Source organism: Staurois parvus, unplaced genomic scaffold (genome assembly GCF_062004578.1).
Source record: "Staurois parvus isolate SC_StPar_1 unplaced genomic scaffold, SC_StPar_1.0 ptg002170l, whole genome shotgun sequence".
Taxonomy (NCBI): Eukaryota; Metazoa; Chordata; class Amphibia; order Anura; family Ranidae; genus Staurois; species Staurois parvus.
In genome coordinates, this window is record NW_028319966.1 from 240,001 (window position 1) to 264,675 (window position 24,675).

At 46.4% G+C, this 24,675-nt stretch overlaps 1 protein-coding gene across 1 annotated transcript in view; it reads left to right on the top strand.

Annotated features, from left to right (window-relative positions):
- Positions 1-24,675, top strand: part of MAP2K1 (mitogen-activated protein kinase kinase 1) — an 84,730-nt gene that overhangs the window by 54,229 nt on the left and 5,826 nt on the right. Inside the window, exons 6-10 of the mRNA XM_089665271.1 lie at positions 6,920-7,044; positions 14,613-14,820; positions 17,800-17,864; positions 20,973-21,034; positions 23,604-23,649. Of these exons, the coding sequence (XP_089521397.1) occupies positions 6,920-7,044; positions 14,613-14,820; positions 17,800-17,864; positions 20,973-21,034; positions 23,604-23,649 (506 nt within the window). The remainder of the gene's footprint in view (positions 1-6,919; positions 7,045-14,612; positions 14,821-17,799; positions 17,865-20,972; positions 21,035-23,603; positions 23,650-24,675) is intronic.

The window sequence follows — 24,675 nt, forward strand, 5'->3', positions numbered from 1 at the left end:
CAGCTAGTGCATGGTTCATGGGGTTAAAGCAGGTGGTGAGGCAATACTGTACCTTGTGACAAATGCTCTCTGAAGAGCAATCCAAACTAACCTTGATGTAGAGAACACCCCCTTACTCTAGGAGAGCACCCCTTAGTGTTACTAAATCCCAGACCCTGCATTCACTATATCCGCTCTCCCCGGACCCGGCATTCACTATATCTGCTCTCCCCAGACCCTGCATTCACTATATCCGCTCTCCCCGGACCCGGCATTCACTATATCCGCTCTCCCCGGACCCGGCATTCACTATATCTGCTCTCCCCGGACCCCGCATTCACTATATCTGGTCTCCCCAGACCCCGCATTCATTATATCTGGTCTCCTCGGACCCTGCATTCACTATATCTACTCTCCCCGGACCCCGCATTCACTATATCCGCTCTCCCCGGACCCCGCATTCACTATATCCGCTCTCCCCGGACCCCGCATTCACTATATCCGCTTTCCCCGGACCCCGCATTCACTATATCCGCTTTCCCCGGACCCCGCATTCACTATATCCGCTTTCCCCGGACCCCGCATTCACTATATCCGCTTTCCCCGGACCCCGCATTCACTATATCCGCTTTCCCCGGACCCCGCATTCACTATATCCGCTTTCCCCGGACCCCGCATTCACTATATCCGCTCTCCCCGGACCCCGCATTCACTACATCCGCTCTCCCCGGACCCCGCATTCACTATATCCGCTCTCCCCGGACCCCGCATTCACTATATCCGCTCTCCCCGGACCCCGCATTCACTATATCCGCTCTCCCCGGACCCCGCATTCACTATATCCGCTCTCCCCGGACCCCGCATTCACTATATCCGCTCTCCCCGGACCCCGCATTCACTATATCCGCTCTCCCCGGACCCCGCATTCACTATATCCGCTCTCCCCGGACCCCGCATTCACTATATCCGCTCTCCCCGGACCCCGCATTCACTATATCCGCTCTCCCCGGACCCCGCATTCACTATATCCGCTCTCCCCGGACCCCGCATTCACTATATCCGCTCTCCCCGGACCCCGCATTCACTATATCTGCTCTCCCCGGACCCCGCATTCACTATATCTGCTCTCCCCAGACCCCGCATTCACTATATCTGGTCTCCCCGGACCCCGCATTCATTATATCTGGTCTCCTCGGACCCTGCATTCACTATATCTACTCTCCCCGGACCCCGCATTCACTATATCTGCTCTCCCCGGACCCCGCATTCACTATATCCGCTCTCCCCGGACCCCGCATTCACTATATCCGCTCTCCCCGGACCCCGCATTCACTATATCCGCTCTCCCCGGACCCCGCATTCACTATATCCGCTCTCCCCGGACCCCGCATTCACTATATCCGCTCTCCCCGGACCCCGCATTCACTATATCCGCTCTCCCCGGACCCCGCATTCACTATATCCGCTCTCCCCGGACCCCGCATTCACTATATCCGCTCTCCCCGGACCCCGCATTCACTATATCCGCTCTCCCCGGACCCCGCATTCACTATATCCGCTCTCCCCGGACCCCGCATTCACTATATCCGCTCTCCCCGGACCCCGCATTCACTATATCCGCTCTCCCCGGACCCCCGCATTCACTATATCCGCTGTCCCCGGAACCCCGCATTCACTATATCCGCTGTCCCCGGAACCCCGCATTCACCATATCCGCTGTCCCCGGAACCCCGCATTCACCATATCCGCTGTCCCCGGAACCCCGCATTCACCATATCCGCTGTCCCCGGAACCCCGCATTCACCATATCCGCTGTCCCCGGAACCCCGCATTCACCATATCCGCTGTCCCCGGAACCCCGCATTCACCATATCCGCTGTCCCCGGAACCCCGCATTCACCATATCCGCTGTCCCCGGAACCCCGCATTCACCATATCCGCTGTCCCCGGAACCCCGCATTCACCATATCCGCTGTCCCCGGAACCCCGCATTCACCATATCCGCTGTCCCCGGAACCCCGCATTCACCATATCCGCTGTCCCCGGAACCCCGCATTCACCATATCCGCTGTCCCCGGAACCCCGCATTCACTATATCCGCTCTCCCCGGAACCCCGCATTCACTATATCCGCTCTCCCCGGAACCCCGCATTCACTATATCCGCTCTCCCCGGAACCCCGCATTCACTATATCCGCTCTCCCGGAACCCCGCATTCACTATATCCGCTCTCCCCGGAACCCCGCATTCACTATATCCGCTCTCCCCGGAACCCCGCATTCACTATATCACATTTACCAGCTTCTTCCTTTCCTGAATGAACACAATGAGTGATTGGTACCAATCGCTCACTGTGTTTATAACTGAAGTATAGTAAACTGTGTTTATTTAGGGGCCCCATCATGTTGGCTGTACGGGTCTCCATGGCCTCTAACAGCAGCCCTGCCCACAGTACACAGAACATAGAAATGCAATTACTTTAGTGAATATAAACGGCTAAATACCTTTTCTCATCAGCAGTATATAGCAGTCTTGTGACTTCTATCAGTGTCCAGCTGAGCACTGGTTAAAGCTTTGTAGGAGGAGTCTTTATTCTGCTCTAGGAGAATGCAGAACCCCTGATCTCTGTCTGGACAGCGCTGATTGGCCCTGTGCCGATCACATGCACTCTCAGAAAGAAAAAAAACTCCTCTCTAGCCATACACACCAAACTGAGCATGTGCAGAGTGTCTCCTAGGGCTCTGTCCTATCAGCAGATGGATTGGGGACAGTATAAGAAGGGGAGACAGGATCAAACAGCCTTTTTACACAATGTGGAGGATTAACCCCTTAGGTTCCACAGTGAGTATAACCAGCATGCTTTACTGCATCTACAGACTGATTGTACTGTTGGGGGTTCAGGAACACTTTAATTCGAAGAGATTTAATTGACCGCCATTATCTGCACATAGACGGGGCTCCTGATTCTGGGGCCCTAATGTAGGACCGCTCGGGCTTCCGTGTGTTGCTGAGGAGAACAGAAGGGAGCCCGCGCACGTCTCCGGGTAGCAGTGGAGTAAATTAATTGCCCCCCTGGGAACAGCTGTTAGAGCATCTGTCTCCTAGTAACTGAGATCTATTGTTGGAGGAGAGAACGCGGTAAATGCCGGCCTTACATCGGGTCCAAGCTGCCTCACCCATCCAGCACCGAATGATCTCCTAGATTGTAAGCTTCCAGGATCAGGGCCCTCCTATCCCTCTTGTATTGAACTGTATTGTTGCTGTATTGTCTCCCTTTATATTGTAAAGCGCTGAGCAAACTGTTGGCGCCATAAATCCTGTATAATATAATAATATAAATCCTGTATAATAATAATAATATATAAATCCCGTATAATAATAATATATAAATCCTGTATAATAATAATATATAAATCCTGTATAATAATATATAAATCCTGTATAATAATAATATATAAATCCTGTATAATAATAATATATAAATCCTGTATAATAATAATATATAAATCCTGTATAATAATATATAAATCCTGTATAATAATAATATATAAATCCTGTATAATATAATAATATATAAATCCTGTATAATAATAATATATAAATCCTGTATAATAATAATATATAAATCCTGTATAATAATAATATATAAATCCTGTATAATAATAATATATACAGTTGTGTCCAAAATTATTCAACCCCCAATGCTGTAAAGGGGTTTAGGGACTATAGTGTACATTTGGAATTGTATTCAGAATCAAATCCTACAAGGACGTTGTAACTACCCAAATGCAACTAAAATGACATCAATTGTTTATGTAATACAGTAGTAAATGGTTCTTATGTGGTTTCTTCATTGCCACAATTATTCAACCCCTTAAAGACTACCACTCTGAAGAACAGAGGTTCATACAGGTGCTTTCCATCAGGTATTGAAAACACCTGTGGATGTCACCGAGCAGCAATCAAGCATAATAAGCACCAATTAGGCAGCTTTAAAATGACTGTGATACTCAGCTCCTTCTAGACATTTACTGGTGTGGTTACAAACATGGTGAAGGCAAGAGAATGGTCCAGGAAGACAAGAGAAGAGGTGATTTCTCTTCACAGGAAGGGCAATGGCTATAAGAAGATTGCAAAGATGTTAAACATACCAAGAGACACCTTAGGAAGCATCATTCGCAAATTCAGGCAAAGGGCACTGTTGAAACGCTACCTGGTCGTGGCAGAAAGAAGATGCTGACTTCGACTGCTGTGCGCTACCTGAAGCGTAGAGTGGAGAGAAGTCCCCGTGTGACTGCTGAGGAACTGAGAAAAGATTTGTCAGATGTGGGTACAGAAGTTTCAGCCCAGACAATAAGACGCACACTGCGTAATGAAGGCCTCCGTGCCAGAACTCCCAGGCGTACCCCCTTGCTGTCTCCAAAGAATAAGAAGAGTCGACTGCAGTATGCCAAAAGCCATGTGGACAAACCACAAAAGTTGTGGGATAGTGTTCTGTGGACTGATGAAACAAAATTAGAACTGTTTGGGCCCATGGATCAACGCTATGTTTGGAGGAGGAAGAACAAGGCCTATGATGAAAAGAACACCTTGCCTACTGTGAAGCATGGTGGAGGGTCAATCATGCTTTGGGGCTGTTTTGCTTCTGCAGGTACAGGGAAGCTTCAGCGTGTGCAAGGTACCATGAATTCTCTTCAGTACCAGGAGATATTGGATGGAAACGTGATGCAGTCCGTCACACACCTGAGGCTTGGGAGACGTTGGACCTTTCAACAGGACAATGATCCCAAGCATACCTCCAAGTCCACTAGAGCATGGTTGCAGAGGAAAGGCTGGAACATTTTGGAGTGGCCATCGCAGTCACCAGACTTAAATCCGATTGAGAACCTCTGGTGGGACTTAAAGAAAGCAGTTGCAGTGCGCAAGCCTAAGAATGTGACTGAACTGGAGGCCTTTGCCCATGAAGAATGGGCGAAGATACCCGTAGATCGCTGCAAGACACTTGTGTCAAGCTATGCTTCACGTTTAAAAGCTGTTATAACTGTAAAAGGATGCTGTACTAAGTACTAAGATTGAATGTCACTTGGGGGTTGAATAAAACTGATAATGCTGTGAGCACAGAAAAGACATTTGTGGTTATTTCATTATAACTGTTATGTTATATTTGTCTGACCTACAAGTGCCTCTTTAATGTAAATGTAAGCAAGATGACTGAATGATCAAAAGCAATGTCAAACTGGCCAAAACACTCAATTTCAGTGGGGGTTGAATAATTTTGGACACAACTGTAAATCCTGTATAATAATAATATATAAATCCCGTATAATAATAATAATAATATATAAATCCCGTATAATAATAATAATATATAAATCCCGTATAATAATAATAATATATAAATCCTATATTATAATAATAATAATATATAAATCCTGTATTATAATAATAATATATAAATTCTATATTAAAATAATATATAAATTCTATATTAAAATAATATATAAATCCTGTATAATAATAATAATAATAATGACACAAAGCCGTATTGAGCCCAAAAACTCAAATGTAATGTCATCTTGAGATGTGGTGGCTGCATTAGTTTTCCTTTTTTAGGCTTTTTTAAATTTTTTTTTTTTTTTTTACATTTTCACCTGGGCATCTGGCCAGTAACACGCTTCCTGTCTTTTGGGTGTCTCCACTCTGGATAAAGGAGCAGTGGAGGCACCCTTAGACAGCAGCATGATCAGACTGGGGGGAGGGGAGCGTTTAAACTAGCAGATTGAGGTGGGCTTGGCTTACAAATCAAAGCTGAACTCCAGCAATAAGCCCTGGTTCACACCACTGCCACTTCACATGCGTTTTACGCATCGCACCCATAGTCGTATCGAATGTATTTCTATGTCTTCATAGGTGTGATTTCAAGCAGCGCGATTTGAAAAATAGTTCCTGTGCTACAACTGGCACGATGTTACAATCTGGTTGTACAAACTACAACTGTATGATGTGTGAATCAGGTTTTACAATCTCTACAACTGTCCAATGTTACAATCTGGATGTACAATCTCTACAACTGTCCGATGTTACAATCTGGTTGTACGATCTCTACAACTGTCCAATGTTACAATCTGGATGTACAATCTCTACAACTGTCCGATGTTACAATCTGGTTGTACGATCTCTACAACTGTCCAATGTTACAATCTGGTTGTACAATCTCTACAACTGTCCGATGTTACAATCTGGTTGTACAATCTCTACAACTGTACGATGTTACAATCTGGTTGTACGATCTCTACAACTGTATGATGTTACAATCTGGTTGTACAATCTCTACAACTGTTCAATGTGTCAATCTGGTTGTATGATCTCTACAACTGTACAATGTTACAATCTGGTTGTACGATCTCTACAACTGTACGATGTTACAATCTGGTTGTACAATCTCTACAACTGATGTTACAATCTGGTTGTACAATCACTACAACTGTACGATGTAACAATCTGGTTGTACAATCGCTACAACTGTACGATGTTACAATCTGGTTGTACAATCGCTACAACTGTACGATGTTACAATCTGGTTGTACAATCGCTACAACTGTACGATGTTACAATCTGGTTGTACGATCTCTACAACTGTCCGATGCTACAATCTGGTTGTACGATCTCTACAACTGTACGATGTTACAATCTGGTTGTACGATCTCTACAACTGTACGATGCTACAATCTGGTTGTACGATCTCTACAACTTTGTAGCCAAGGGCCTGCCTGATTGGATACAAGCTGATTGGATGGATTAGGTGGGATTTCCTGTTGCATAGTTTCGGTGAATCGAAAGATGAATGCATGGATTATAATGTGTATGGTGACCTTAAGAGTCGCTAAGCTGCAATCTGTTACATTTTTTGGGTGTATTCACGGTTTTTCCTATCATGACAGACGTGAAGCCTTCTAACATCCTGGTGAACTCCAGAGGTGAAATCAAACTCTGCGACTTCGGGGTCAGCGGTCAGCTCATCGACTCGATGGCCAATTCCTTCGTGGGGACGAGATCCTACATGTCTGTGAGTGTCCATGGGGGGGGGGGGGGAATCCATCTGTATGGGGGGGGAGGGGATCCATCTGTACATGTGTGTTCTTCCATTGCCTCCATGCTTTATGTAATGTGCCGCACGAGATGTATGATTCCAGCCCGCCTCGGATGGCACTCGCTCGCATTGTGTGTCACGCAGCAGATGGGGTGTCAGGACGTCCTCCCACACTGCTGGTTGTGTGTAATAACAGCTCTTCAGATGCTCTCGGATGGGGGGGGGGGGGGGACGCCATTTGTGCCTCGTCTCCTGGAGGCACGCTGATTTATTGCAGATAACAGATTGGAGTGTTTGTATGGAGATCTTTATGTAATTCCATGGATGGCGGGTTGTGTGATCTGCGTTGTGCAGAGATCTCCTCTGTGCGGCTGATAAAAGCATCCCTTCCATTTTGGGATTACGGAAAAAAGAGGATCTGATTGGACAGAACGAAAGGAATAGATCTTTGGACCGCGTCACCAGTTAGATTTACAGGTGTTGCTTCCTCTTGAATGTACTGCAGCGCATCGTCACGCTATACTGGGTGGGGGGGTCAGCAACCCCTGGATTGTGATCTTCTGGGAGTAGGTGGCGATCTTCCGGGAGTAAGGGAGTAGTTTGAGATCTTCCGATAAATGACAATCTTCCAGTATAATGCAATCTTCCGCTAGATGGCAATCTTCTTCTGATCTTCCAGTAGATGGCAATCTTCTTCTGATCTTCCAGTAGATGGCGATCTTCTGATCTTCCAGTAGATGGCGATCCTCTGATCTTCCAGTAGATGGCGATCTTCTTCTGATCCTCCAATAGATGGCGATCTTCTTCTGATCCTCCAGTAGATGGCAATCTTCTTCTGATCTTCCAGTAGATGGCAATCTTCTTCTGATCTTCCAGTAGATGGCAATCTTCTTCTGATCTTCCAGTAGATGGCAATCTTCTTCTGATCTTCCAGTAGATGGCAATCTTCTTCTGATCTTCCAGTAGATGGCAATCTTCTTCTGATCTTCCAGTAGATGGCAATCTTCTTCTGATCTTCCAGTAGATGGCGATCTTCTTCTGATCTTCCGCTAGATGGCGATCTTCTTCTGATCCTCCGCTAGATGGCGATCTTCTTCTGATCCTCCGCTAGATGGCGATCTTCTTCTGATCCTCCGCTAGATGGCGATCTTCTTCTGATCCTCCGCTAGATGGCGATCTTCTTCTGATCCTCCGCTAGATGGCGATCTTCTTCTGATCTTCCAGTAGATGGCGATCTTCTTCTGATCTTCCAGTAGATGGCGATCTTCTGATCTTCCAGTAGATGGCGATCTTCTTCTGATCTTCCAGTAGATGGCGATCTTCTTCTGATCTTCCAGTAGATGGCGATCTTCTTCTGATCTTCCAGTAGATGGCGATCTTCTTCTGATCTTCCAGTAGATGGCAATCTTCCGATTCTCCGCTAGATGGCAATCTTCTTCTGATCCTCCGCTAGATGGCAATCTTCTTCTGATCCTCCGCTAGATGGCAATCTTCTTCTGATCCTCCAGTAGATGGCGATCTTCTTCTGATCCTCCAGTAGATGGCGATCTTCTTCTGATCCTCCAGTAGATGGCGATCTTCTTCTGATCCTCCAGTAGATGGCGATCTTCTTCTGATCCGCCGCTAGATGGGGATCTTCTTCCGATCCGCCGCTAGATGGGGATCTTCTTCCGATCCGCCGCTAGATGGGGATCTTCTTCTGATCCGCCGCTAGATGGGGATCTTCTTCTGATCCGCCGCTAGATGGCGATCTTCTTCTGATCCGCCGCTAGATGGCGATCTTCTTCTGATCCGCCGCTAGATGGCGATCTTCTTCTGATCCGCCGCTAGATGGCGATCTTCTTCTGATCCGCCGCTAGATGGCGATCTTCTTCTGATCCGCCGCTAGATGGCGATCGATCTTCCCGTAGATGGCGATCGATCTTCCCGTAGATGGCGATCGATCTTCCCGTAGATGGCGATCGATCTTTCCGTAGATGGCGATCGATCTTTCCCGCAGATGGCGATCTTTCCCGCAGATGGCGATCTTCCCGTAGGTCACGCCCAGGTGACTGGCAGATCGTGGTCTGGGCTTGCTGCCCCGCCATCCCAGACCATCAAACAGAGGGCAATGCAGAGGGACGACTTGTAAAGTTGGAGTTGTAGTTGGGAGCCGGAGCTGCATAAGTCGATGCCTCCTGTAGTGCCGGCTCCTGTCCCATGCGGAGTGATACCAACTGCACTCCACTTCTTATCCCGGCTAGCAGCCTCCGGAGTGGTGCCAGCAGCAGGAAAGAAGAGATCTTCAGGTCAGTGGGAAGCAATACAGAAGTCTGGGGCAAAGTGCAGCTAACCCAGGAAAGCCGCAGATGCACCGCGCTGCACCCAAGGTGCACATAAACTGTAGCACGGTGGGGTGAAAGCAGCCTTACAGGGAAGCTCAGAATGGTAAGGGTTCATTTACATTTGCACTTTGGGGAGTGGTAAAACCCCATAGTTAAGTTGTGTTTTTACCACCCCCACCCCAACTGAACTCCCTTTAGCTGCAGTGGCCAGGGGTGTACACATGTTGCAGCTGCCGCAGGAGTTGTACGCCCCGTCATGGTTGGTGGGTGTAGCATTTGCCAAGCATAGCCCGTTCCAAGTGAATGAGGCCGCTCTGCAACCTTGTGCAGTACAGCAGGCGAGGGGTTAAAGCGGGCGGCGGCGGTGCTCTCCCACCTCCTGCTGTGACCCCTCTTGGACCCCGCAGAAGCATGCAGTTGTGGGAGCTTGCAGACTGGCCCCATTTACCTGAATGGGTCCTGATTGGCAGGCGGTAGTACCAACCAAAAGCAGCGGGGGGTTTCCTGCTGCGGCATGTGTACACCTTTGGCTGCTGCCTTAGCCTCTAAAGAAAGGGGGGTAGAGATTGGGGGAAGTAAAAATGCAGTACAACCACAGGGTTTTACCACCCCCTAACTTTACGTGTGAAGGAGCCCGAAGGGTGCCGCTGCCAAATGCAACTAAGGGCTCATTCACAAGTGCAGCAGACACCACTGCTCCTCTGAAAAGCGATCTGAATGTGTTTTGACAGGTGGTGAGGAGGGGATATGTTGCCTCCACACCACCTGATTTAATCCCATGATTGCCATGCAATAGACGTGATTGTGACACGGTAGTACAGCAATCCGAGGTTTACACCCGGTGTGAGGAGGTCACACTGTGCCCGGGGATCTTTGACTTCCCCCATGTTGTTCAGGCAGATCTCCGCCTCTTCAAGGTTGCCTCCCCCTGCGCTCCACCATACACGAGTACCATTGAATGAAATGTACGACTCTTCGTGAAGAGAAGGGATGGATGGATGGATGGTACCAGCAGCCCTGTAGTAAAGACGAATTTAAAGCTGAATTCTGAGAATTGAAAAAAAAAAAACAACCCACCCTCGCATTTGGACTAATTCCCTCCCTCTCTTTCTAGGGGTGCAGGGGTAAGGTGTAGTGCTTACCCTATTCCTCGCCCCAGCTTGTTCCAGCGGTTTTCCGTTCTGTCTGAAACTGTGAACAGTCCCCTCTACGTCATCGCGTGCAGTGCAGGGCTATTAACCCTGCATTCTACACAAGGGGGGAGGGGAGCATGCAGCCGGGGAGAAGTGGGAGCGTTGGACTAGTTGCACAACTGAAAGACCCCCACTGGAGTCATTACCCCCAACCATTCCCCTGCACCGCAAGAATGTTGAGGGTGCAGGGGTAAAGCGTATTACTTATGGTACCCTGCTGGTGTTATTATAGTGCTGGAGCTATTCTTCTTGCATTAGTAGGCCATTTAGTCAAGGAGTGCAGGGGTAAGGTATATTACTTGTGGGACCCTGCTGGAGCTATTATAGAGCTGGAGCTATTCTTCTTGACTAAATATCCTACTAATGCAAGGAGTGCAGGGGTAAGGTGTGTTACTTATGATACCGTGCTGGAGCTATTAGAGAACTGGAGCTATTCTTGCATTAGTAGGGTATTTAGTCAAGAAGAATAGCTCCAGCTCTATAATAGCTCCAGCAGGGTCCCACAAGTAATATACCTTACCCCTGCACTCCTTGACTAAATGGCCTACTAATGCAAGATGAATAGCTCCAGCTCCGTGCTGGAGCTATTATAGAACTGGAGCTATTCTTCTTGCACTAGAAGGGCATTTAGTCAAGGAGTGCAGGGGTAAGGTGTATTACTTATGATATCCTGCTGGAGCTATTCTATAGCTGGAGCTATTCGTCTTGCACTAGAAGGGCATTTAGTCAAGGAGTGCAGGGGTAAGGTGTATTACTTATGGTACCCTGCTGGAGCTATTCTAGAACTGGAGCTATTCTTCTTGCACTAGTACTGCATTTAGTCAAGGAGTGCAGGGGTAAGGTGTATTACTTATCGTATCCCTCGCTCCATCACCATTCTCTTCAATCCAAACCTCTAGGCTGTCGGCAGTCTCTCTGCATCGTCACAGCGCAGTTTGGGGCTATTAAGCCAGCATCGCACGTGAGGAGCATGCGACAGGGAATTCCTTAGAGTGGTGGCAGTGCTGCACTGGTTGCAAAGTGGGGTGAACCATGTGAAAGCCTCTGTCCTGGTGTGCAAGGGTGTTTAGTCTAGGGGGGCAGGGGTAAGGTGTACGGATTACCCCATCCTTCGCTCCAGCATTGTTCTGTTCTGTCCAAACCAGTGAGCTGCTGGCGGTCCCTCTACATCGTCATGTGCAGTGCTGGGCTTTTAACCGTGCATTGTACATGAGGAGGTGGGCATGCGATCAGAAACACCGTAGAGAGGAAGCAGCACCGAACCAGTTGCACAGCTGAAGGGATCCTACTTGAGCCATCACCCCCGGGCACTCCCCTGCACTGCATGGGTGTTTAGTCTAGGGGTGCAGGGGTAAGGAGTATTACTTACCCTATCCCTTGCTCTAGCGCTGTTCTCTTCTTCCTGAAGTTGCGGGTGGTCCCTCAGCGTCATCACATGCAGTGCAGGGCTATTAACTCTGCATTGTACATGAGGAGTGTGAGACTAGAAATCTGTTAGTGACAGTGCTGGAGGGGTCCTCCTGGAGCCACCCCCCCCCCCCCAAGCACTGCAAGGGCATTTAGTCTAGGGGTGCAGGGGTAAGATGTATTACTTCCCTTATCCCTTGCCCCAGCATTTTTCTCTTCTGTCTAAAACACAGGGCTGTAGGCAATCTCTCTGCACCATCACCCTGCATTGAGGTGCTTCCAGTAGTGTACAAGCTGAATGAAACTAAGGGGGTCTCTTTATAAAATAAATTGCTGTGGGAACATGTCAATAATCGGCACAGCTGTTGCGCATTTTCACCATAATTTGCCGAATATGTTTGTTTATATCTTATGACTGTCAGCGTCATCTAGTGGCCATAATGCGGTATTTTCTTGAAATACCTCAATCAGGAAAATCCTGCATTTTGACCACTAGATGGCACTAGCGATCCTAGGAAATGTATTATAGTGAAGATTCATGATGGCTGGGTGAAAGAGTAACACAAATTTTTTTATAAATGGGTAAGATGCAGGAGCATCTATCCATGAGACACTTACAGTGAGGAACAGAAGTATTTGAACCCCCTGCGATTTTGCAAGTTCTCCCCCTTTAGAAATCATGGAGGGGTCTGACATTCACATTGTAGGTGCATTCCCACTCTGAGAGACGAATAAAAAAAAAATTTAGGAAATCCCATTGTATGATTTGTAAAGAATGTATTTGTCTCGCACGGCTGAACAGAAGTATTTGAACCCCTGAGAAGATCTGTGTTAATATTTGGTACAGAAGCCTTTGTTTGCAATTACAGAGGTCAGACGTTTCCTGTAGTTCTTGGCCAGGTTTGCACTGCAACAGGGATTTTGGCCGACTCCTCCACACCGATCTCCTCTAGATCTGTCAGGTTTCGGGGCTGTCGCTGAGCAACACGGAGTTTCAACTCCCTCCAAAGATGTTCTATTGGATTTAGGTCTGGAGACTGGCTAGGCCACTCCAGAACCTTGATATGCTTCTTACGGAGCCACTCCTTGGTTCTCCTGGCTGTGTGCTTCGGGTCGTTGTCATGTTGGAAGACCCAGCCACGACCCATCTTCAATGCTCTGACTGAGGGAAGGAGGTTGTTGCTGAAAATCTCACAATAAATGGCCCCATTCATCCTCTCCTTAATACAGTGCAGTCGTCCTGTCCCCTTCGCAGAAAAGCACCCCCAAAGCATCATGTTACCACCCCCATGCTTCACAGTAGGGATGGTGTTCTTGGGATGCAACTCATCCTTTTTCCTCCAAACACGACAAGTGAAGTTTAGACCAAAAAGTTCTACTTTGGTCTCACCTGACCACATGACTTTCTCCCATGCCTCCTCTGGATCATCCAGATGGTCATTGGCAAACTTCAGACAGGCCTGGACATGTGATGACTTGAGCAGGGGAATCTTCCGTGCAATGCATGATTTGAAACCACGACGGCGTAGTGTTCTACCGACAGTGACCTTTGAAACTGTGGTCCCAGCTCTCTTCATGTCATTGACCAGCTCCTCCCTTGTAGTTCTGGGCTGATTCCTCACCTTTCTTACCATCAGTGATACCCCACGAGGTGAGATCTTGCATGGAGCCCCAGTCCGAGGGAGACTGACAGTCGTCTTTAGCCTCTTCCATTTTCTAACAATTGCTCCAACAGTTGATCTATTTTCACCAAGCTGCTTGGCAATTGCCCCGTAGCCCTTTCCAGCCTTGTGGAGGTCCACAATTTTGTCTCTGGTGTCTTTTGACAGCTCTTTGGTCTTGCCCATGGTAGTAGTTGGCGTCTGACTGACTGTGGAGTGGACAGGTGTCTTTAAAGAGCTCAGACAGGTGCTACTAAGTTAGATTAATGAGTGGAGTAGAGGTGGACTTTTTAAAGGCACAGTAACAGGTCTTCGAGAGCCAGAATTCTTGCTGTTTCTCAGGGGTTCAAATACTTCTGTTCAGCAGTACAAGACAAATACATTCTTTACAAATCATACAATGTGATTTCCTGAATTCTGTCCTCAGAGTGGGAATCCCCTGCAATGTGAATGTCAGACCCTCCATGATGGAGAAGTGGGAGAACTTGCAAAATCGCAGGGGGTTCAAATACTTCTGTTCCTCACTGTATCTTTAGTTTTTTGTTGTGGTTTTTTTTTTTTTTTTTTTTTTTAACAAATATCCAAATGTTGTTTTTTTGTTTGTTTTTTGTTTTTATTAATTTTTTTTTACAAATATTATTATTATTGTTATTATTACAAATATCCTAAGATTGTGTTGTATTTTTTCCCCTGGAGTTCAGCTTTACCTGATTTTTATATAAATGGTCAAATTATCATCTTTTTTTCCAGTGGATATGACTCCGGGGCAAACACTAATATAGTTACTATAACGTGTCTCATGTATTGCCTGTGCTGGCAACCAATCACATTGTATCTTCCATTCTGCTATGGCTGTTTTGGATGTTGGAAGTCTTGTTGGTAGCTGGAAGCAAAAGCTCTTGTCAGACCCTATGGAATTCCAAATTTGAAGATCTGATCCTTTTTTTTTGTGTTTTTAGCCGGAGCGGCTGCAGGGCACACACTACTCGGTGCAGTCTGATATCTGGAGTATGGGGCTCTCATTGGTGGAGATGGCCATCGGACGATATCCAATCCCTCCTCCTGATGCCAAGGAGCTAGAAATGATTTTCGGTTGTTCCGTAGAGGGAGATCTGGCATCCTCCGAGTTTTCCCCTCGCCCCAGGCCACCAGGACGTCCCATCAGCTGTAAGTGTTACCTAGGCAGGTCGACATCCTGCCTGCTCATTGTCTGATCGGCATGGTAGAACGTTTACAAACGAAAATGACTAAAAGCAAACAAATTAGGCCTATTCCATTGCAGTCTTGCTTTAAAACCGTGCGTCAACCGTAGGGCCGGAGACCAGTCCTTCGGGTGTGGATCCTTGCGACATCCGTTTTCGAACGTGGCCCCGTTTGGAGAAGGCTGCGAACGTGGTGGCTTATTGGGGCGTACCGGAAATCCTAATTAGCCGGTCATTGCCAATGTTGCTGAAGGCACTGGAAGGATTGGACACCATCGAGAACAAGAAGATCGTAAATGTATATAGTCCCCCTTCCATGCCTCCATCGGAAGACCCCAGGGTTACCATGGGCTGGGGGGGAAGTGAGGGGGTGCCAAAGATACCCAAAAGGGGTAGGTGGGGGGAGAATAGATTGTTCCTACATTTGACGGAATCCCATTGACACACGGAGCACAGCAACGAGGGATCGGAGAATTTTTGGGTCTATGACAAGGATAGGGGGCAGTAAAGATTTTAGGCAGCTGATGAGCATTTGAAGGAGAATTCCACCTTTTGCAAAAAGAAGAAAAAAAGAACCCAAACAATGTGTGTGTTTTTTTTTTTTTTTTTTTTGCAATTGGGCCTAAAAACCATTGAAACCACGATCAGTGGATGGCCGATGGAATGCTCTGGCTCCTAACAACTATTTCTCCTGCACCCGGTTTGTACCAAGGTATGGACCTTCGGTGGCTGGGTTGGAGGAAGTCTGTGGACTACAACTGAGGTGACGTGCTTCATTGAGAACTACAGTCCTTCAGCCGTTGTGGAAGACAGGACTCTTAGGTTAGGTTCACACTTGTAAAGTAGGGATGTACCCAGGGGCGGACTGGCCATTCGGACACTCGGGCACTGCCCGAGGGCCTGGGGTCAGTAGGGGGCCTCATGAGATTCCCCTGGTACCTTTCATAGGCTTTTTTGGGTGTGGTTTGAGTGTGGGCAAGGACACAGGAGCCCAATGATCCCCTGTTGCCTGGGGACCCCATGAGTTGTCGGTCTGCCCCTAGATGTACCAGTACCAGTGCTGATACCAAGTATTTTCACGCGTACTCGTGAAAATGCTCCCAATACCCGAAACCGATACTTTGAGGTGCGATTTGCGTCAATACAAAATTGCGCCGCAAAGAATAGCATGCGATTTGAACAGGAATGCAATTCCTGTCCAAATTGCATGCAGTTTCCACACTGCTCCTCTGTGAACCCAGGCTTGTCATAGCCTGAGTTCACACAGGAGCAGTGCAGGAAACCTCCCTGCGTAGTACCGGCTAGACTGCTTTTGATTAGTCAGCACTGTCATGGTGCTGACCAATCAGAAACCGTCTAGCCCGTACTGTCATCCCTGCAAGAAGAGGAGAGAAAGCCGCAGGGATTTCAAATCCCCAGACCTGTGAAGCGGCTTTCTCTCCTCTCCTTGCAGGGATGACCGGAGGCGCTCGAAGGCTTCTCATTGGTCAGCACTGTGATGGTGCTGACCAATCAAAAGCCGCCTAGCCAGTACTGTCATCCTTGTACTGCCAGGAGAGAGAGCCATGGGGATTTAAAATCCCCAGACCTGTGAAGCGTCTTTCACTCCTCTCCTTGCAGGGATGATCGGAGGGGCTAGACGGCTTCTGATTGGTCAGCACTGTAATGGTGCTGACCAATCAAAAGCCGCCTAGCCAGTACTGTCATCCCTGCAAGAAGAGGAGAGAAAGCCGCAGGGATTTCAAATCACCGGACCTGTGAAGCGTATTTCTCTCCTCTCCTTGCAAGGATGACCGGAGGAGCTAGACGGCGTCTGATTGGTCAGCACTGTGATGTTTCTGACCAATCAAAAGCTGCCTAGCCAGTACTGTCATTCCTGTACTGAGAGGAGAGAGAGCCACGGGTATTTCATATGGCCAGACCTGTGAAGTGGCTTTTCCTTCTGTGACAGCAGGGAGGTTTCCTGCACCTCTCCTGTGTGAACTCAGGCTATGACAAGTCTGGGATTACACAGGGGCAGTGGGGAAACCGCATGCGATTTGGACAGGAATCGCATTCCTGTTCAAATCGCATTCATACGTGCAATTTGCATCCATAAATCTTGTATCGGTACTCATGCTCTCCAATCAAAAAAGGGTGTTGGTGCATCCTTATTGTGAAGTCTCTACAAAGCTGTCTGCAGTGAATTGCCTTTCAGAGTGCCACTAAGCAGCCACTTTCAAGCATTAAGGAGGCTGCCCTGCCACCATCTGAATGCCTGCTGCCAAACGCCAGTTTTCAGTGGAGCTAACGCACCGGGACTGCGAAGCAAGCATATAGCCGGAGGAGGTAGAAGTGTTGTGACTATTCTGTTTCAAATGCAGCTTTATGCATTGACCTGTCTCTCTGTAGACCCAGTCAGATCACCTGCTGACTTGGCACCATCCACAGGCAGCTTAACTCTTCAGTAAGGCACAGAACATGAATCCGTGCAATTTTCCTTCTGATAATTGCAGTACAGGGGATGATTTTCCAGACATGTGAAGCGTAAGATGACAATGCCTGTCTCTGATGACTAAGGCTGAAAATGGAAGAAAGGTAGGAGGATCTAGGTTGGACTGAACTAGTAGCATTCAACCGTAGAGGAGGACCAAGGGAGAAAACAAATCGTATAGTAAACAAATTGCAGTGCTTTCACTGTTTGGGTATTCAGGCAGCTGCTGGAGCTGCATCTTCCAAAACACAGCAGCCAGCAGGTGGAGGTTCCTCATCCTCGATGTTCTGGATGTGGAGTGGGGGAGGATGATCATTTGAGGATGATCTGTGTATGGCCAGCTTAGGATTGGTAGAGCGAGGGTGTCTTCTGCTACTCTGTCTTTTGAAGAAGTTTTATATATAAAAAGTCCAAATGTGACACCAATAAAATGTGACCCTGTTAAGCATTCTGTATTCTTTTTTGTTTCAGCCTTTGGCCCGGACAGTCGCCCTCCCATGGCTATCTTTGAGTTACTGGATTATATTGTGAATGAGGTAAACGATTAAACTGCCCAATCAGAGTCAGCGTACATGGCTGTGTCTTCTCGGGCTGGAGTTTGTCAGGCTGTTGAGTTTTTATTTCTTCTGGATCAACAGATGGAGTTTGACGATGTGTATTGTGTTTTTTTTTTTGTTTTTTTTTTTTTTCAGCCTCCATAGACACTGCCGCACTTTAAATCATCCTACTCTGTATATTGTAATCTGTTTTTTGCCCCCGTGTCATAAAACATACAGAATATTACTGTAAGCTTGCTTTTACTTCTCAGGGGTCTGGTCTGCAATTCGAGTGTCTGAATGCAGGAAATACCTCATTATAACCAATTCACAAAAAGAACATTGGGGAACTGGAGAAAGTACAGAGAAGGGCAACCAAACTGATACGAGGCATGGAGGAGATCAGCTATGAGGAAAGATTAGAGGAACTGAATTTATTCTCTGAGAAGAGGAGATTAAGGGGGGGATATGATCACCATGTATATTACATAAGGGGGGATATGATCACCATGTATAATACATAAGGGGGGATATGATCTCCATGTATAATACATAAGGGGGATATGATCTCCATGTATAATACATAAGAGGGGATATGATCTCCATGTATAATACATAAGGGGGATATGATCTCCATGTATAATACATAAGGGGGGATATGATCTCCATGTATAATACATAAGGGGGATATGATCTCCATGTATAATACATAAGGGGGATATATGATCTCCATGTATAATACATAAGGGGGGATATGATCTCCATGTATAATACATAAGAGGGGATATGATCTCCATGTATAATACATAAGGGGGATATGATCTCCATGTATAATACATAAGGGGGGATATGATCTCCATGTATAATACATAAGGGGGATATGATCTCCATGTATAATACATAAGGGGGGATATGATCTCCATGTATAATACATAAGGGGGATATGATCTCCATGTATAATACATAAGGGGGATATGATCTCCATGTATAATACATAAGAGGGGATATGATCTCCATGTATAATACATAAGGGGGGATATGATCTCCATGTATAATACATAAGGGGGGATATGATCTCCATGTATAATACATAAGGGGGGGATATGATCTCCATGTATAATACATAAGGGGGGGATATGATCTCCATGTATAATACATAAGGGGGGGATATGATCTCCATGTATAATACATAAGGGGGGGATATGATCTCCATGTATAATACATAAGGGGGGATATGATCTCCATGTATAATACATAAGGGGGGGGATATGATCTCCATGTAAAATACATAAGGGGGGGGATATGATCTCCATGTAAAATACATAAGGGGGGGGATATGATCTCCATGTAAAATACATAAGGGGGGGATATGATCTCCATGTAAAATACATAAGGGGGGGGATATGATCTCCATGTATAATACATAAGGGGGGGGATATGATCTCCATGTATAATACATAAGGGGGGGGGATATGATCTCCATGTATAATACATAAGGGGGGGGGGATATGATCTCCATGTATAATACATAAGGGGGGGGATATGATCTCCATGTATAATACATAAGGGGGGGATATGATCTCCATGTATAATACATAAGGGGGGGATATGATCTCCATGTATAATACATAAGGGGGGGATATGATCTCCATGTATAATACATAAGGGGGGGATATGATCTCCATGTATAATACATAAGGGGGGGATATGATCTCCATGTATAATACATAAGGGGGAGATATGATCTCCATGTATAATACATAAGGGGGGGGATATGATCTCCATGTATAATACATAAGGGGGGATATGATCTCCATGTATAATACATAAGGGGGGGATATGATCTCCATGTATAATACATAAGGGGGGATATGATCTCCATGTATAATACATAAGGGGGGGATATGATCTCCATGTATAATACATAAGGGGGGGATATGATCTCCATGTATAATACATAAGGGGGGGATATGATCTCCATGTATAATACATCAGTGGTTCATATAATGAACTCGGTGTAGTTATTCCCCCTGAGGTCATCACAGAGGACAAGGGGGCACTATTTACGTCTGGAGAAAGAGAGATGTAATCTCCAAACACGGAAAGGTTTCTTCACAGTGAGAGCTGTGAGAATGTGGAATAGACTCCCTCAAGAGTTGGTTGTGGCCAGCTCAGTGGATTGCTGTAGGAAAGTCCTGGATTCTTTCTTGGATACACAGAATATAACTGGATATAACATTTATAGGTGGCGTTGATCCAGGGAATATCCGATTGCCTCTCGGGGGATCAGGAAGGAATTTTTTTCCCTGCAGGAGCAAATTGGATCGTGCTTTGCTGGTTTTTTGCCTTCCTCTGGATCAACTGTGGGTGTAGGATTGTAACTTTTTTTTTTTTTTTTTTTTTTAAACTGGATGGACTTTTTTGTCTTTTTTCAGCCAGACTGTGTAACTGTGTATATATTCTCTGTCTGCAGAGACTGTAGCCTGAGAAAATGTAATGTTCCTATGTTTGCAGAGAATGAATTTACAGTTTCTAAATACAGCCCTAACAGCCCCTTTGGATCAGTTTACATATTTTGATTACTCTTTATGGTAAAACAGCATCGTGCCTTCAAAGCTGAGCTCTATGTAGAAACAAAAATCACCAGTTGTGCAGTTTTATAAGAATTCAATATATTTTAATGTAGCTAGTGTAATTTAATTGTGATCAGCCTCTTGCAATCCCTGGTGGGGCAAATCCCAGACTGGGAGAGAGGGGGCAGCACTGGGAGCCAATCAGATGTGCTGCATGCTGACAGATGGAGATAGCAGAGTGAACAGAGGGATAAGCTGCTGCTCACTCATCCAACCAAATCAAATAGCTTTAATTACCTGCATTAGAGAAAAGTTGACTTACCAGCCCAGCTGTACAAGTCTGGCGGAGCTGTGTAAATCTTAGGAATGAATGGACAGAAATAAAAACCTGTTGGTAGGAAAAGCAATCCTCATACGTGTATTTCAGTTGTAGATTTGCCTGGCGATCAGCTTCATTTACACCAACCTCCATCTTTCTTTTCTGGTTACATGGATCCTAAATTGATTTCTTTGTTTTATTTTTTCCCGTTCACAGCCGCCTCCTAAACTACCCAGTGGAGTGTTTGGAGCAGAATTCCAGGACTTTGTGAATAAATGGTAAGCTGATCAGAAGACAAATGTGGGAGGCGTTGGTATAGAATTTATATATCCATTACATGTTAACCTGTTGCCGCTCACGTAACACGCGTGACACCACAAGGGTGGGCTTTAATCCTTTTGCCTCCAGGTCCGTTCGTTGTGGGGGTCTATATACAATCGGGAGGCTGCAGCCACCAGGATTGTGTATAATACAGATAGGCAGACCCCCCCCCCCCCCCCCCCCCCCCCCCAGTCAGGTGGAAGCAGTTGGGTGGCTTTGCTGCCGCCCGGTCGCTTCCACAGACCAAAGTACCGGACTTCCACGGAGTTGTCCTCCCTTTAGTGTGGGCACCCGGCTGACAGCTTTGTGATTGGTCCGGCGTCTTCTGGGACCTGTCAAGTGTCCAACAAGACTTTGGACCATTCACAAAGTGCAGCGCTTCTCGCGCATGTGCAGTGGGCACCCAGCTGTCACAGCCGGGTGCCCACACTAAAGATGCCGGCACCGGAATGCTGTACAGCGCTGGACCGAGGAACAGGTAAGGTTCTGCTGCAGAGAAGAGATGAGCGGCCGGCCCGGTATTCTGACACGGCGGCGGGGATACCGGACCGGCCGCTCTATATTCGCTCCATAAGACACATTGACATTTTCCTGTGCGTCTTATGGAGTGAAAAATACAGTGTATATGTGTGTATATATATTATACATACATACATACATACATACATACATACATACATAGCTCAAAAAAAATGAAAGGAACACTTTGACATCAGATCTCAATGGGAACAAATCTCCTGCTGGATTTCTATACTGACATGGACGGGGTGATATGTTAGGAATGTAAGGACGCCCCATCGTTTGATGGGAATGAAAATGATCGACCTACAGAGGACTGAATTCAAAGACTCCGAAAATCAAAGTGAAAAAATGATGCAGCAGGCGAGTCCATTTTGCTGAAATGTCATTGCAGCAACGCAGAATGGTCCTCAGTAGTTTGTATGGCCCCCATGTGCTTGTATGCATGGCTGACAACGTCGGGGGAGGCTCCTAATGAGACCATGGATGGTGTCCTGGGGGATTTCCTCCCAGATCTGGACCAGGGCATCACTGAGCACCTGGGCAGTCTGAGATGCAACCTGGCAGCGTCAGATGGACCGAAACATGACATCCCAGAGGGGTTCTATTGTATTTAGGTCAGGCGAGCGTGGGGGCCATTCAATGGTATCAATTCCTTCATCCTCCAGGAACTGCCTGCATACTCTGGCCACATGAGGCCGGGCATTGTCGTGCACCAGGAGGAACTTAGGACCCACTGCACCAGGAGGAACCCAGGACCCACTGCACCAGCGTAGGGTCTGACAATGGGTCCAAGGATTTCATCCCCATACCTAATGGCAGTCGGGTGCCATTGTCTAGCCTGTAGAGGTCTGTGTGTCCCTCCATGGATATGCCTCCCCAGACCATCACTGACCCACCACCAAAACAGTCATGCTGAACCATGTTACCAGCAGCAGAACGTTCTTCATGGCTTCTCCAGACCCTTTCATGTCTGTCACATGTGCTCAGGGTGAACCTGCTCTCATCTATGAAAAGCACAGGGTGCCAGTGGTGAATCTGCCAATTCTGGTGTTCAATGGCAAATGCCAATCCAGCTCTATGGTGCCGGGCAGTGAGCACAGGGCCCACTAGAGGACGTCGGGGCCCTCAGGCCACCCCCATAAAGTCTGTTTCTGATTGTTTGGTCAGAGACATTCACACCAGTGGCCTGCTGGAGGCCATTTTGTAGGGCTCTGGCAGTGCTCATCCTGTTCCTCCTTGCACAAAGGAGCAGATACCGGTCCTGCTGATTGGTTAAGGACATTCTACGGCCCTCTCCAGCTCTCCTAGAGTAACTGCCTGTCTCCTGGAATCTCCTCCATGCTCTTGCCTCCTGGAATCTCCTCCATGCTCTTGAGACTGTGCTGGGAGACACAGCAAACCTTCTGGCAATGCCACATATTGATGTGCCATCCTGGAGGAGTTGGACTGCCTGTGCAACCTCTGCAGGGTCCAGGTATGGTCTCATGCTACCAGTAGTGACACTGACCCTAGCCAAATGCAAAACCAGTGAAAAACAGTCAGAAAAGATGAGTAGGGGGAAAAAAATGTCAGTCGCCTCCACCTCTAAAGCCATTCCTGTTTTGGGGGTCATCTCATTGTTGCCCATCTAGTGCACCTGTTGTTAATTTCATTAACAGCAAAGCAGCTGAAACTGATTAACAACCCCCTCTGCTACTTAACTGACCAGATCCATATCCCAGGAGTTTCATTGACTTGATACTAGACTCTGATTAAAAAGTCTTCCTTTTATTTTTTTGAGCGGTGTACAATGTTTTGGGGTCCCAAGCAAATGGGATGCCGGGGTGAGCGGGAAGGGGTTAAAGGCAGTCATTTTGGTGGAAAGCTAAATATCCAATATCTTATATACATCTTCATGATAGAAGACTTTACAGGAACAAAAATAAATATTGTAAAATTTAAATGTCTGACAGCGACTAATTGTGTCGTCTTCTTTTTTTTTTTTTTTTTTTTGTCATCTTGCAGCCTGGTGAAAAATCCAGCAGAGAGAGCGGACCTGAAGCAGCTGATGGTAACGACCTTTTATAATAATATTCAGGAATCTTCTTTCTAGAATGCGCAACCAACACAGTGCACAAATTAGAATATTAATACGAATGATAAGAGGGAGAAAAAAAAAAAAAGATTAAATGGAATCTCCAAGTTTTGGATGGGACTAGCACCAACGTGTTCTCAGATCCAATAACTGAAATCCCAAAGTTGCGGCAGCTACTGCATGAAATCCTCATGTGTAATATATACACAGGCGTAGCTCGGTTTACAAATTTAATTCATTCTGTGGGACTTTTCGTATTGTGAAAAATTCATAAACCGAAACGCGGTTTCCCATAGGAATGAATTGAAAACCAATTAATCCATTCCGGAGGTCAGAAAAAAGTAAAAAAAAAGTCTTATCTGTTCAAAACTCTTTATAAAGTGCACTTTAAAGGCATAAATACTGTACAGGGACGTGATTTAAAAAAAAAAAAACGTTGTAAATGCACTGAATGAAAACCAATTAATCTGTTAGTTTTACAAACAAATTAGTAAACCGAGGCATTATTTTCAAAGGATTTGAAACCGAAAATGACGTTGTCCGAGGCATTCGTAAACCGAGGTACTCCTGTATTCAGCATCCTCCTCCTTAGGCTGCTTTCACACCGAGCAGTTTTTGAAGCGTTTTTTGCATTAAAAAAAAGTGCCTAAAAAGCTGAAGGAAAACGCTTCCCTATGTATGTGAATGTATATGTATGTGTGTTTTCACACTGAGGACGTTGCGCTTGCAGCACGGTGTAAAAACTCCCGCTTGCAGATCTTCGAGGCATGTTTGGTGAGTTAAAAAAAAATCCCCCAAAAAAAAGGCCTCTTCCCATTGAAATCAATGGAAAACACTTAAAAAAAAACGCCTGTAAAGTGTCTCACAAATGCCTCTTCCTATTGAAATCAATGGAAAACGCCTGAAAAGCGTTTCAAAAATGCCTTTTTGGTGCAGTTTTTAAGTCACGTGTCCTTTAAAAGCGCTCAAAGCGTGGTAAAACGAGGTAAAAATGCCTGTGCG